The sequence below is a fragment of the Anomaloglossus baeobatrachus genome, chromosome 5, assembly GCF_048569485.1.
Source record: "Anomaloglossus baeobatrachus isolate aAnoBae1 chromosome 5, aAnoBae1.hap1, whole genome shotgun sequence".
In the NCBI taxonomy this organism is placed as follows: Eukaryota; Metazoa; Chordata; class Amphibia; order Anura; family Aromobatidae; genus Anomaloglossus; species Anomaloglossus baeobatrachus.
Window position 1 is genome coordinate 44,233,044 of NC_134357.1, and position 13,560 is coordinate 44,246,603.

General features: G+C 49.2%; 1 protein-coding gene across 1 annotated transcript in view; it reads left to right on the forward strand.

Annotated features, from left to right (window-relative positions):
• The window catches only part of PTPRE (protein tyrosine phosphatase receptor type E), a 285,049-nt gene that overhangs the window by 245,239 nt on the left and 26,250 nt on the right, over positions 1-13,560 (forward strand). The window contains exon 14 of the mRNA XM_075348447.1: positions 12,653-12,746. Coding sequence (XP_075204562.1) covers positions 12,653-12,746 — 94 coding nt within the window. The remainder of the gene's footprint in view (positions 1-12,652; positions 12,747-13,560) is intronic.

The following is a 13,560-nucleotide window of genomic DNA, read 5'->3' on the forward strand; positions in this document are numbered from 1 at the left end:
GGGTTTTGTTTTTTTTTTTTGTTAATTGCTGAAGAAGAAAAAAACAATACTCACCTCAGTGTTTCCCCTGCCACTCTCTAATACTCACCTCAGTGTTTCCCCTGCCGCTCTCTAATACTCACCTCAGTGTTTCCCCTGCCACTCTCTAATACTCACCTCAGTGTTTCCCCTGCCGCTCTCTAATACTCACCTCAGTGTTTCCCCTGCCACTCTCTAATACTCACCTCAGTGTTTCCCCTGCCGCTCTCTAATACTCACCTCAGTGTTTCCCCTGCCACTCTCTAATACTCACCTCAGTGTTTCCCCTGCCGCTCTCTAATACTCACCTCAGTGTTTCCCCTGCCACTCTCTAATACTCACCTCAGTGTTTCCCCTGCCGCTCTCTAATACTCACCTCAGTGTTTCCCCTGCCACTCTCTAATACTCACCTCAGTGTTTCCCCTGCCGCTCTCTAATACTCACCTCAGTGTTTCCCCTGCCGCTCTCTAATACTCACCTCAGTGTTTCCCCTGCCGCTCTCTAATACCAGCTGCATCGATGATGTCCCATCACTGGGACATGTGACTGCTGCAGAAAATCACAAGTCAAAGTGGTGACCCACTACAGCCAATTATTGGCTGCACCGCTCACAGTATCCTATCCATGTGACAGCGGAGTTTTGGGGACTGGATCATGTCAGAACGGAAGCGGTAGAGGTGCAGCAGGATGGCAGTGATGGAGAGAAGTGGTGTTGAAGATGTAACGTATTATAAAAGAGATGTGTGACGCCCTGGACCCCAGGGGTCACAGAATAACATCACATACACACACACACCCCCTCCCCTGGTCAGGAACACCAGTCAAACAAAACCCTTGTTGCCTCCCTCCAGGGTCTGATGTCCACACCAGGTGGGGCGGAGCCAGGCGGTTGGCCCCACCCACCGAGGAGTTCACAGGCCTGGAGGCGGGCAAAGCAGTGAAGTTCAGGGTCAGTCTAGTTTTGGAGTTGGAGTGGAGAGGTGGAAGTGAGAGAAGGAAAGACTGTGTGTGTCTGGGTTGGAGCCCAGGCACAATCAGCAAGGTCGGCAGACGGTGGTGGCCGTCTGCAGGAGTTCGTGGAAGTCTGCGGGACCATAGGACCGGGGTCGGGCGGTGGCCCGCCGGTACCGAACTGGGGAGCAGATCAAAGCCAAGCACCAAGGCAGGGTACTCAGACCCCGACTAGGCTCGGAAGCCACCGTAAAGGTCGAATTCTCTGATTGCGGCCTGGACCTCAGGGGTTCATTCCCAACCAAGTCCCGTCAGAAGGCAACAGCCCAACCCGTCCGGATAAGAGCCACCCCCAACGGCCAGAGATCCAAGGGCCAGCGCCTGCGGGCAAAACGGGCTCTCCCGACACGTACAAGCCGGGGAGCTGACTACCCGTGGGAAGCCATAGGAGTCAAACACTTACACATAGGTGCAGGGAACGACAGTCACCATCAACCCGTCCGGGGAAAGTGAAGACACCGCAGCCGACTGCGGGCCCCGTCCATCCAGCCATTTGGTTTACTAGAGACTCTGTTCTTGTCTACCTGAGTGAGTACACCAGTGCCATCCTGCACCGCGTGGCACCGCAACGTTGCCCCTGCGTCCACGCTGCCTCCCCGCATCGGCACATGCACCCATCCCTCCTCCTTACTCCCCAACCGGGGCCCCGGGTCCAACAGCCCCTACCCACGGAGGGGTCAACACCTTAGCTGCTCCCCGCCATCGCTCCCGGGATTCCCCCGTCACCAGCAGCGGTGGTGCCCACCATCACCACAACCCGTGGGTGGTGGCACAACCGACATCCCACCACCAAAACCTCCCCTTTTCACTCGTGGGCGAGGAGGTGCTGCTCGAGCCCCCGGGTCCGGCCCCGTGCTCGAGCCACCGAGGAGCAGAAGCACCGGACCCGAGCACCAGAGATTCCCAGGCGAGTGGCGTTCCCAACCCCTCCGCCCGCGACAGATGCTTAACTGCCTAACTGGTGTAGCAGTGCTGGACCAGCGATGAACGATGTAGCAGAGTTGGAACAGCTGTGAAAAATGTAGCAAAGATGGAACAGCGATAAACAATGCACCAAAGCTGGAACAGTGATGAAAGATACAGCAAAGCTGGAACAACTATGAAAAATGTAGCAGAGCTGGAACAGCGATGAATGATGTAGCAGAACGGGAACATAGATGAATGATGTAGCAGACCTGGAACAGTAATGAACGATGTAGCAGAGCTGGAGTATAAATGAATGATGTAGCAGAGCTGGAACAGTGGTGAATGATGTAGCAAAGCTGGAACAGTGATGAACAATGTAGCAAATCTGGAACAGTGGTGAATAATGTAGTAGAGCTGGAACAACAATGAAAAATGTAGCAGAGCTGGAACAGTGATGAATGATGTAGCACAGCTGCAACATATATGAAAGATGTAGCACAGCTGGAACAGTAATGAATGATGTATCAGAGCTGGAACAGTGGTGAACAATGTAGCAGATCTGGAACAGTGGTGAACAATGTAGCAAAGCCGCAACAGCCATGAACGATATAGCAGAGCTGGAACAATTATGAAAAATGTAGCAGAGCTGGAACAGCGATGAATGATGTAGCAGACCGGAAACATAGATGAATGATGTAGCAGACCTGGAACAGTAATGAACGATGTAGCAGAGCTGGAGTATAAATGAATGATGTAGCAGAGCTGGAACAGTGGTAAATGATGTAGCAAAGCTGGAACAGTGATGAACAATGTAGCAAATCTGGAACAGTGGTGAATAATGTAGTAGAGCTGGAACAACTATGAAAAATGTAGCAGAGCTGTAACAGTGATGAATGATGTAGCACAGCTTCAACATATATGAATGATGTAGCAGAGCTGGAACAGTAATGAATGATGTAGCAGAGCTGGAACAGTGGTGAACAATGTAGCAGATCTGGAACAGTGGTGAACAATGTAGCAAAGCCGCAACAGCGATGAACAATATAGCAGAGCTGGAACAATTATGAAAAATGTAGCAGAGCTGTAACAGTGATTAGCTATAGAGCAGAGCTGGAACAGCAATGACTGGTATTTAGTATTTAATTTTAACTCATTTTCAAAAAATTTATTTTTTTTCAGACAAGCCGCTTAAAAGGGTTCCCTATGAATAGAAAAAAATAAAAAAAAAGGAAGAAAATGTCATTATAAATGTATCCCTCAATGCCTTTAATTAGCAAATTACGCATGTGCATGTGATCACTATAGTACAGGGGTGGGCAATTAATTTTCCTGAGGGGCCACATGAGAGTCTGTGACAGGTGTGGAGGCCGAACCAAGAAGCTAAAATTACTTTTGCTCAATATTAATTTTAACACATTAATTATAATTTTTTATTTTATATCACTTTAATATTGAGCAGAATTAAATATGCTGACGTCCCCTATATACAGTATGAGCGCACACACAGTATAGCACATTAAACTGTGCGCCCTCTTGTTACGCTGCCAGAAACCTGTCCTAGAATGTGAACAGGACCGGTCTCTGCTTCTGTGACCTATATTATCCACTATCAAGCTATCTCCAGGTCACAGCAGCGGCATTTAGGACATTTATGAATAACTAGCTGTAGCACCCGGCGTTGCCCGGCATAGTAACTGTCTCTCTGTCTGTCTCCCAGTCTCCGTCTCTCTGTCTCCGTCTGTCTGTCTGTCTCTTTCTGTCTGTGTGTCTGTCTCTGTCTCTCTGTCTGTCTCTGTGTGTATCTTTCCCTGTCTGTCTCTGTGTGTCTGTCTGTCCCTTTCCCTGTCTGTCTCTATCCATGTGTGTCTCTCTCTATCCATGTCTGTCTGTGTCTATCTCTCTGTCTCTGTATCAGTCTCTCTGTCTCTCTCTCTGTGTCTGTCTATCGGTTTCTCTCCCTGTCAGTCTCTTTCCCCGTCAGTCTCGTTCCCCGTCAGTCTCGTTCCCCGTCAGTCTCGTTCCCCGTCAGTCTCGTTCCCCGTCAGTCTCGTTCCCCGTCAGTCTCGTTCCCCGTCAGTCTCGTTCCCCGTCAGTCTCGTTCCCCGTCAGTCTCGTTCCCCGTCAGTCTCGTTCCCCGTCTGTCTCGTTCCCCGTCTGTCTCGTTCCTGTCTCTGTCTCTTTATCTGTCTTTTTCCTTGTCTCTGTCTCTTTCCCTGTTTTTGTCTATTTCCCTGTCTCTGTCTCTTTCCCTTTCTGTCTCTGTCTCTCTGTCTCTTTTCCTGTCTCTGTCTCTGTGTCTGTCTGCCTTTGTCTCTTTGACTGTCTGTCTCTCTCTCTGTTTTTTTCCCTGTCTGTTTCTCTTTCCCCGTTTCCTTCTCTCTGTCTGTCTGTCTCTGTCTGTCTCTCTCTATCCGTCTCCCCACCGACATCTAATCACCTCACACATAAGCTTCTTATACTAACAATTTATTTTGTTCCTATAGCAACCACTCACAGCTGCTATTAATAACTTGTAGCTCCCACCTCCATTCACTTTAATGGAGGCGGGTTTTTTGGAGAGTAAATGCCCTGTCACACACAGAGATAAATCTGCGGCAGATCTGTGGTTGCAGTGAAATTGTGGACAATCGGGTTTGCCAGGTTTGTGGCTGTGTACAAATGGAACAATATGTCCATGATTTCACTGCAACCACAGATCTGCCAAACATTTATCTCTGTGTGTGACAGGGCCTTAACTGTAAAGTGCGGGGTTAAATTTTCCGGTCAACACATAGTCTATGACGTTCCCTGGGTCACATGAGGCATCTGTGCAAAATGTAGTGATTGTAAATGCGACGGTGCGGATTCCTTTAGCGGACATACACACTGAGCTTTATATATTAGATTACATTGTCTTTCTGTTCTGGGAGAAGCCTTTTAAGATGAAAACTAAGTTTAGAGCAAAATGTAAGGGAATTTCCAGTAAAACTCCAGAGTTTGCAATTGTATACAAAGTTGTGCCAAGTACATCGCTCTACTGTAGCTAATAAAGGCTATCACCTGTAGGATGTCCACATTGTATGGGGTGGGGTTGTACAGGCAGTACTGTTAATAATCATATTAGGGGGTAGCGTTCCTCCAAACACTGCTGGTTGTTAGGATTGCCATGTTAGTTATCCTTGGGTATTTTTCCATAGGTTTCTGTGTGGCCTCCAGCTAGTAAAGGTTAAGCAGATGCTGAATAGAGGAAACTCAACCACATTGTAAATAAGTGCATTGTGTGCACCGAATAAAGCTGAGCACGAATTACAGTGAGGATGCGTGAAAACGTGGGAGGATGCAGAATGCGCAGAGAATGTGTGAAGTGTGGGAAACTTGTTTCCATGACGATAGAACTCCTAACCAGATTGTTAAATATGTGTGTTCTCTGCTACATACAATCCAACGACACTGTCCATACGACCAACCTCTTATAGTGAAGTTTTTGTAGCTTTCTGGTGTAGACTGTGGTGTACAGGTGTTAGGTCTCACCTGGAGAGACGTATCCTGGAAGCCCTTGATCCAGATAAGTAGTTCTTGAGCAACATGGAGTTATGGCGCTGGTGCAGCAGCACATCAGTGATGAGGAGAAGTGATGTTGAAAATGTAATGTACTGCAATAGAGATGCTTAACTGGAATTGCAGAACTAAAACAGCGATAAACAATGTAGCACAGCTGGAACAGCGAAGACTGATGTAGCACAGCTGGAACAGCGAAGACTGATGTAGCACAGCTGGAACAGTGAAGACTGATGTAGCACAGCTGGAACAGTGAAGACTGATGTAGAACAGCTGGAACGGCGAAGACTGATGTAGCACAGCTGGAAAAGCGAAGACTGATGTAGCACAGCTGGAACAGCGAAGACTGATGTAGCACAGCTGGAACAGCGAAGACTGATGTAGCACAGCTGGAACAGCGAAGACTGATGTAGCACAGCTGGAACAGCGAAGACTGATGTAGCACAGCTGGAACAGCGAAGACCGATGTAGCACAGCTGGAACAGCGAAGACTGATGTAGCACAGCTGGAACAGCGAAGTCCAATGTAGCACAGCTGGAACAGCGAAGTCCAATGTAGCACTGCTAGAACATCGAAAACCTATGTAGCACAGCTTGAACAGCGAAGACTGATGTAGCACAGCTGGAACAGCGATGACCGATGTAGCACAGCTGGAACAGCGATGACCGATGTAGCACAGCTGGAATAGTGATGACCAATGTAGCACTGCTGGAACAACGAAGTCCAGTGTAGCACAGCTAGAACATAAAAGACTGAGGTAGTACAGCTGGAACAGTGATGACCAAATGTAGCACAGCTGGAAAAGCGATGACCGATGTAGCACAGCTGGAACAGTAATGATCAAGGTAGCACAGCTGTAACAGATATGACCATTATAGCACAGCTAGAAAAGCAATGACCAATGTAGTACAGCTGGAACAGAGATGACCGCTGTAGCACAGCTGGAACAGTAATGACCAATGTAGCACAGCTGGAACAGCAATGATCGATGTAGTAGAGCTAGAACAGCAATGACTGATGAAGCAAAGCTGAAACAATAGTGATGGGAATAGACAAGTTGAACAAGCAGGGGTTGATGTAGCAGTCCTGGAACAGCGATAACTCAAATAGCAAATTTGTAGCAGCAATGACTGTTGTAGTAGTTTTAGAAAAATGATTACTAAAATAGCAGCGCAGTAGCAGGAAAGTGAAACCGATGTGGTAGAGCTGACTTTGCAGTGTTGGTACATTGTAGGGTCAGGAACACCAAGTACCGGAATAGCTTAAAGGAAATCTGTCAGCAGGCTTTTGCAATATAATCTGAGCTCAGCATGATGTAGGGGAAAAGACCCTGATTAAAGCCATGTGTCACTTACTTGGCTGCGTGCTGTAGTTACTATAAAATCACTGCCTTATCAGGAGGAAGTTATCACTAGAGGACTAGTTGTCTTGTACCATGTAGTCCTGCTCTGTGTAACCCCCCCCCCCCACCCACTGATTAGCACAGTATACACAGAAAGCAACCAATCAGTGGTGTGGGCGGGGTTATACAGGGCTCAGCATTCAGAGAACTGGTAGATCTGCAGCAGTAATTTTATCAAAACTGCACCAGCCACCCAGCAAGTGACACATCACTGCCAAAAGGTTTCTGTCGCTACATTATGCTGCTCTCAGATTACATACCATAAACCTGGTAAAAGATTCCCTTTAAATGACTAGGGAGGATATTTTCATTGGTACATGTTGGGTTAGAAGAGCAGACAGGACCAGTCACAGAGGGGACACATGCAGCCATTCCCACTGGCACAGGACAGATAAGTAACAATATAAGTCGGGGGACCTTAAACAGACTCATAAAGCTCCTGGACTCCAATGCAACTGTCTCATTGGGTCCCACCTTCCTACTATGTGCCATTATTATTACTAGTGTCCTCTTTTGTGCCTGCGCATGCAGCGTATTAATACTACACATCTGGTTAGTGTCTGGTATGGCGGCTAAGTTCCAATAAAGTGAATGAGATTGTGCTGCAATACCAGACACAGCCTGTATACCGGTGTGGCACTATTTGTAAAAGGAAGCAATCTTGCTTTTTCTAATTGCGGACAACCCCTTTAAGAAAACTTTTTGCATTGTTGCAAATTTTTTAAAGTAAAACTTTGTAAGGGTATGTGCGCACGTTGCTTTTTACCTGCTTTTTACCTGCTTTTTTGCTGCTTTTTCTTCTGCGCTGTTTAATGCCAAAATGGATGTGTTCTTCTATTCAAGCAAAGTCTATGGGAATTTGGGTTTCTTGTTCACACTATGTTGTTCAAAATGCTGCCTTTTTGTGGCAGAACTTTGGTCAAAAACTCAGCTTTGCAGTGCAAAACCCAAATGGCAAAAACAATTGACATGTTGCTTTTTTGAAAAGCTGAGTTTTTGACCAAAGTTCTGCCACAAAAAGGCAGCATTTTGAACAACATAGTGTGAACAAGAAACCCAAATTCCCATAGACTTTGCTTGAATAGAAGAACACATCCATTTTGGCATTAAACAGCGCAGAAGAAAAAGCAGCAAAAAAGCAGGTAAAAAGCAGGTAAAAAGCAACGTGCGCACATACCCTAACACTAACCATAAATACTTCTACTCTCTGCAATTTCATTTTAATTACCTATTCAGCTTCTCATTAAATGCAAGGTAATAATTAAAGATGACAACGCTTTGGAGATCTGACAGTTCGGATCTTTTTTTTTTTTTAATGTTTACCTTGTAAGTTGACAGACTTGTACCAACAAGCAGCACTACGTTCACGAGGTGTCCCGCAGCTCAGAGTGTGTCTGACTAATGTTCAAAACCTGTGTACTGGTTATTTAGCATTAGAAAAATGTGACTGATGTCTTCCCAAAACAGCGCCCCTGGTGTGTACAGGTTATATATGATACTGCAGCTGATCCCTACTTACTTCATTGGAGCTGAGATGCCCCTATAAGAGCTCATGTTAATATTAGGCAAGGGGACTTTACTAAAGCACCCACCTACTGTACCCTGACCCATCCCCTCTAGACTGTGAGCCCTTGCGGGCAGGGTCCTCTCTCGTCCTGTAGACTGTGAGCCCTCGTGGGCAGGGTCCTCTCTCCTCCTGTAGACTGTGAGCCCTCGTGGGCAGAGTCCTCTCTCGTCCTGTAGACTGTGAGCCCTCGTGGGCAGGGTCCTCTCTCCTCCTGAACACTGTGAGCCCTCGTGGGCAGGGTCCTCTCTCCTCCTGTAGACTGTGAGCCCTCGCGGACAGGGTCCTCTCTCCTCCTGTAGACTGTGAGCCCTCGTGGGCAGGGTCCTCTCTCGTCCTGTAGACTGTGAGCCCTCGTGGGCAGAGTCCTCTCTCCTCCTGTAGACTGTGAGCCCTCGTGGGCAGGGTCCTCTCTCCTCCTGTAGACTGTGAGCCCTCGTGAGCAGGGTCCTCTCTCCTCCTGTAGACTGTGAGCCCTCGCGGGCAGGGTCCTCTCTCCTCCTGTAGACTGTGAGCCCTCGCGGGCAGAGTCCTCTCTCCTCCTGTGGACTGTGAGCCCTCGTGGGTAGGGTCCTCTCTCCTCCTGTAGACTGTGAGCCCTCGTGAGCAGGGTCCTCTCTCCTGCTGTAGACTGTGAGCCCTCGCGGGCAGAGTCCTCTCTCCTCCTGTAGACTGTGAGCCCTCGTGGGCAGGGTCCTCTCTCCTCCTGTAGACTGTGAGCCCTCGTAGGAAGGGTCCTCTCTCGTCCTGTAGACTGTGAGCCCTCGCGGGCAGAGTCCTCTCTCCTCCTGTAGACTGTGAGCCCTCGCGGGCAGAGTCCTCTCTCCTCCTGTAGACTGTGAGCCCTCGTGGGCAGGGTCCTCTCTCCTCCTGTAGACTGTGAGCCCTCGTAGGAAGGGTCCTCTCTCGTCCTGTAGACTGTGAGCCCTCGCGGGCAGAGTCCTCTCTCCTCCTGTAGACTGTGAGCCCTCGCGGGCAGAGTCCTCTCTCCTCCTGTAGACTGTGAGCCCTCGCGGGCAGGGTCCTCTCTCCCCCTGTAGACTGAGAGCCCTTGCGGGCAGTATCCTCTCTCATCTTGTAGACTGTGAGCCCTCGCGGGCAGGGACCTTTATCCTCCTGTAGACTGTGAGCCCTCGCAGGCAGCGTCCTCTCTCCTCCTGTAGATTGTGAGCCCTCACAGGCAGGGTCCTCTCTCCTCCTGTAGACTGTGAGCCCTCGCAGGCAGGGTCCTCTCTCCTCCTGTAGACTGTGAGCCCTTGCAGGCAGGGTCCTCTCTCCTCCTGTAGACTGTGAGCCCTCGCAGGCAGGGTCCTCTCTCCTCCTGAACACTGTGAGCCCTCGTGGGCAGGGTCCTCTCTCCTCCTGTAGACTGTGAGCCCTCGCGGACAGGGTCCTCTCTCCTCCTGTAGACTGTGAGCCCTCGTGGGCAGGGTCCTCTCTCGTCCTGTAGACTGTGAGCCCTCGCGGGCAGAGTCCTCTCTCCTCCTGTAGACTGTGAGCCCTCGTGGGCAGGGTCCTCTCTCCTCCTGTAGACTGTGAGCCCTCGTGAGCAGGGTCCTCTCTCGTCCTGTAGACTGTGAGCCCTCGCAGGCAGGGTCCTCTCTCCTCCTGTAGACTGTGAGCCCTCGTGGGCAGGGTCCTCTCTCGTCCTGTAGACTGTGACCCCTCGCGGGCAGAGTCCTCTCTCCTCCTGTAGACTGTGAGCCCTCGCGGGCAGAGTCCTCTCTCCTCCTGTAGACTGTGAGCCCTCGCGGGCAGGGTCCTCTCTCCCCCTGTAGACTGAGAGCCCTTGCGGGCAGGATCCTCTCTCATCTTGTAGACTGTGAGCCCTCGCGGGCAGGGACCTTTATCCTCCTGTAGACCGTGAGCCCTCGCAGGCAGCGTCCTCTCTCCTCCTGTAGATTGTGAGCCCTCGCAGGCAGGGTCCTCTCTCCTCCTGTAGAGTGTGAGCCCTCACAGGCAGGGTCCTCTCTCCTCCTGTAGACTGTGAACCCTCGCAGGCAGGGTCCTCTCTCCTCCTGTAGACTGTGAGCCCTCGCAGGCAGGGTCCTCTCTCCTCCTGTAGACTGTGAGCCCTCGCAGGCAGGGTCCTCTCTCCTCCTGTAGACTGTGAGCCCTCGCAGGCAGGGTCCTCTCTCCTCCTGTAGAATGTGAGCCCTCACAGGCAGGGTCCTCTCTCCTCCTGTAGACTGTGAGCCCTCGCAGGCAGGGTCCTCTCTCCTCCTGTAGACTGTGAGTCCTCGCGGGCAGGGTCCTCTCTCGTCCTGTAGACTGTGAGCCCTCGCTGGCAGAGTCCTCTCTCCTCCTGTAGACTGTGAGCCCTCGCGGACAGGGTCCTCTCTCCTCCTGTAGACTGTGAGCCCTCGCGGGCAGGGTCCTCTCTCCTCCTGTAGACTGTGAGCCCTCGCGGGCAGAGTCCTCTCTCCTCCTGTAGACTGTGAGCCCTCGCGGGCAGAGTCCTCTCTCCTCCTGTAGACTGTGAGCCCTCGCGGGCAGAGTCCTCTCTCCTCCTGTAGACTGTGAGCTCTCGCGGGCAGGGTCCTCTCTCGTCCTGTAGACTGTGAGCCCTCGCGGGCAGGGTCCTCTCTCCCCCTGTACCTGTGTGTCTTGCATTGTTTAAGATTGTTGTACTTGTTTGTATTATGTATACCCCTTTTCACTTGTAAAGCGCCATGGAATAAATGGAGCTATAATAATAATAATAATAATAATAATAATAATAATAATAATAAAAAATAATAATTTAGTCGTGAATTTTCAAAGTAAGTACAGCAGCCTCATCAGTTCTAAGTGATCTATCTAATAATGTATCCAGTTTGTAAAAATTGGCCCACATATCAACTGTATCCGGGATTTAAAAGAAACCGGCAGGTACTGTATGCATCCAGAACCACGAGCAGTTCTGGGTGCATATTGCTAATCCCTGCCTAACTGTCCCTGTATCTAGTAGTATAGATAAAGAGATCTTTAAAAACAGTATTTCCAAAGATTCTTTATGATATGCTAATGAGCGCAGGGACTAGTCGCAAGGGAGTTAGTTCCCTTGGATAGTCAGTCCCCTTAGTATGTAAGCACGCCCCTCCCCTGTGGGCATGCTAAAATGCTAATGAATGCGCAGTGTCAAAAGCATGGGTCGCTCTTACCGCTCTGTATTGCCACAGCACCCGACGCTGGATTTCAGCTTAGCGCGCATGATCAGAATTACTGGACGTCCGGTCATGCGCACTATGAAGCTGGGTGTACGCACCCCGACTTCAAACTGGTGAAGTGCGCATGACCGTCAGTTCTGATGGCGCAAACTGACCTGAAAACCAGCGGTGGCAGCAGAAGAGCGACCATGCCTCTGACTCTGCACATTCATTAGCATGTTAGCATGCCCACAGGGGCATGCTTATATCCCAAGAGGGCTGACTAGCCGAGGGAACTAACACCCTTGCGACTAGTCGCTGGCCTCATTAGCATATCATAAAGGATCTTCACAAATACATTTTCTAAAGATCTCTTCATCTACGCTATTATAGACTGGGACTGCTAGGCAGGGATTAGCAAAATGCACCCAGAACTGCTCATGTTCTGGATGCATGCAAGAACTGACAGGTTCCCTTTAAGAACTGACATTAATGTTTGATCAGATGCAGTCATTAGCCAATAAGTAAAATTACGGGGCCACAGCTCCACATTAAATTGAATTGGCAAAACTGCAGTATCAGGCACATGGACCCATAGGGATGAGTCGCTGAACCTGTCTGAGGCTATGTTCGCACGTACATGCTGAAAATTCTGCAGCGATTTGGCAGCGCATGTGCGCTTCAAATCGCTGCTGAAGCACTGCGTAATGGATGCAGTGTGTCTGCAGAATAGATGCCGATTTCATGCGCTCGGGATGTTGCCTCTCCCATAGACAGATTGGGAGTCGCATCCAAAGTGCACGAAAGAAGTGACATGTTGCTTTTTTAAGCGCAGCGATTTGGATCAAAATTTCAGCATGCAAATCGCTGCGCTCTCAAACGCAACGTGCGGATGGATTATGCACAATCTTCATAGATTGTGCTGGGGACGCAGGACGCATGATTTACGCTGCTGCAGTGCAATACGGCAATGTGGTGCTCTTTTTAGCTGCAATTTTAGGTGATTGGTGGGGCTCTTTAATGATAAATACATGTGATTTTGGCCTTTCTAGAAGTATATTAATTGTATTAATTTTTTATTTGCAGAAACTAACAAATGTCAGAATAATGAAAGAAAATATGAGGACGGGGAACCTGCCGGCCAACATGAAGAAAGCCCGAGTCATCCAGATTATCCCTTGTAAGTTTCATTAGGTTTTGTGATAACTTTGTGCCCCAGCATGATCAGCAAAAAAAAGCGCTCTGGGCCCAATCCATCATTTGCGTTTTTGGGGGGTTTTTTAAGTCACTTTCTTTTGGTAAATTGTTCAAAGTGTCGTTCGTGGTTGATGAATTTAGCAAAAAATATAAAATGTTCTCTGTTTTTGTGTTCAACCTGTTTTACGACTTTTTAAGGCCCCTTCACACATGCTTGGCCGTCTTGAAGGTGCGTATGTCCCATCTATGTGCCATGATTGTGCCACTCTTGTGCTTTGCCTGTGCTATCCGTGTGACATCCAGAACTTCTATACTTACCTGTCCATGGTGCTGCTGTCTCCGGCGCTGCTGCTGCTTCCGGGTCTGCGGTGCAGTGAATATTCATGAGCATAATGAGCGGGCCTGGAAGCAAGTGTAACAGCAGCGCCGGAGACAAGTGAGTATGGAAAATTATTTTATTACAAAGAGACCTGTTTTCTCAAGTACGTGTCACACTGATGTCATACGGATCACACCACTGTGTGGTCCGTGTGACATCGGTGCTGCCCGAGAAAAACAAAGTTGTCTCCGTACGGAACACCCGGACACGCGTGTGCTCCATACAGACACACGGTCCTTGGGAAACACGGATATGTGCACAGACCCACTGATTGTAATGGTTCTGCGTATATCCGTGTCTCCGGTACGTATTGAAACGGACATCATATGTACCAGAATCACTGACGTGTAAAGGGGGCCTAGCTCAGGAAAAAAAAAAAAATCACATCTATGCCAAAATATCTGGTGTCCATACAATC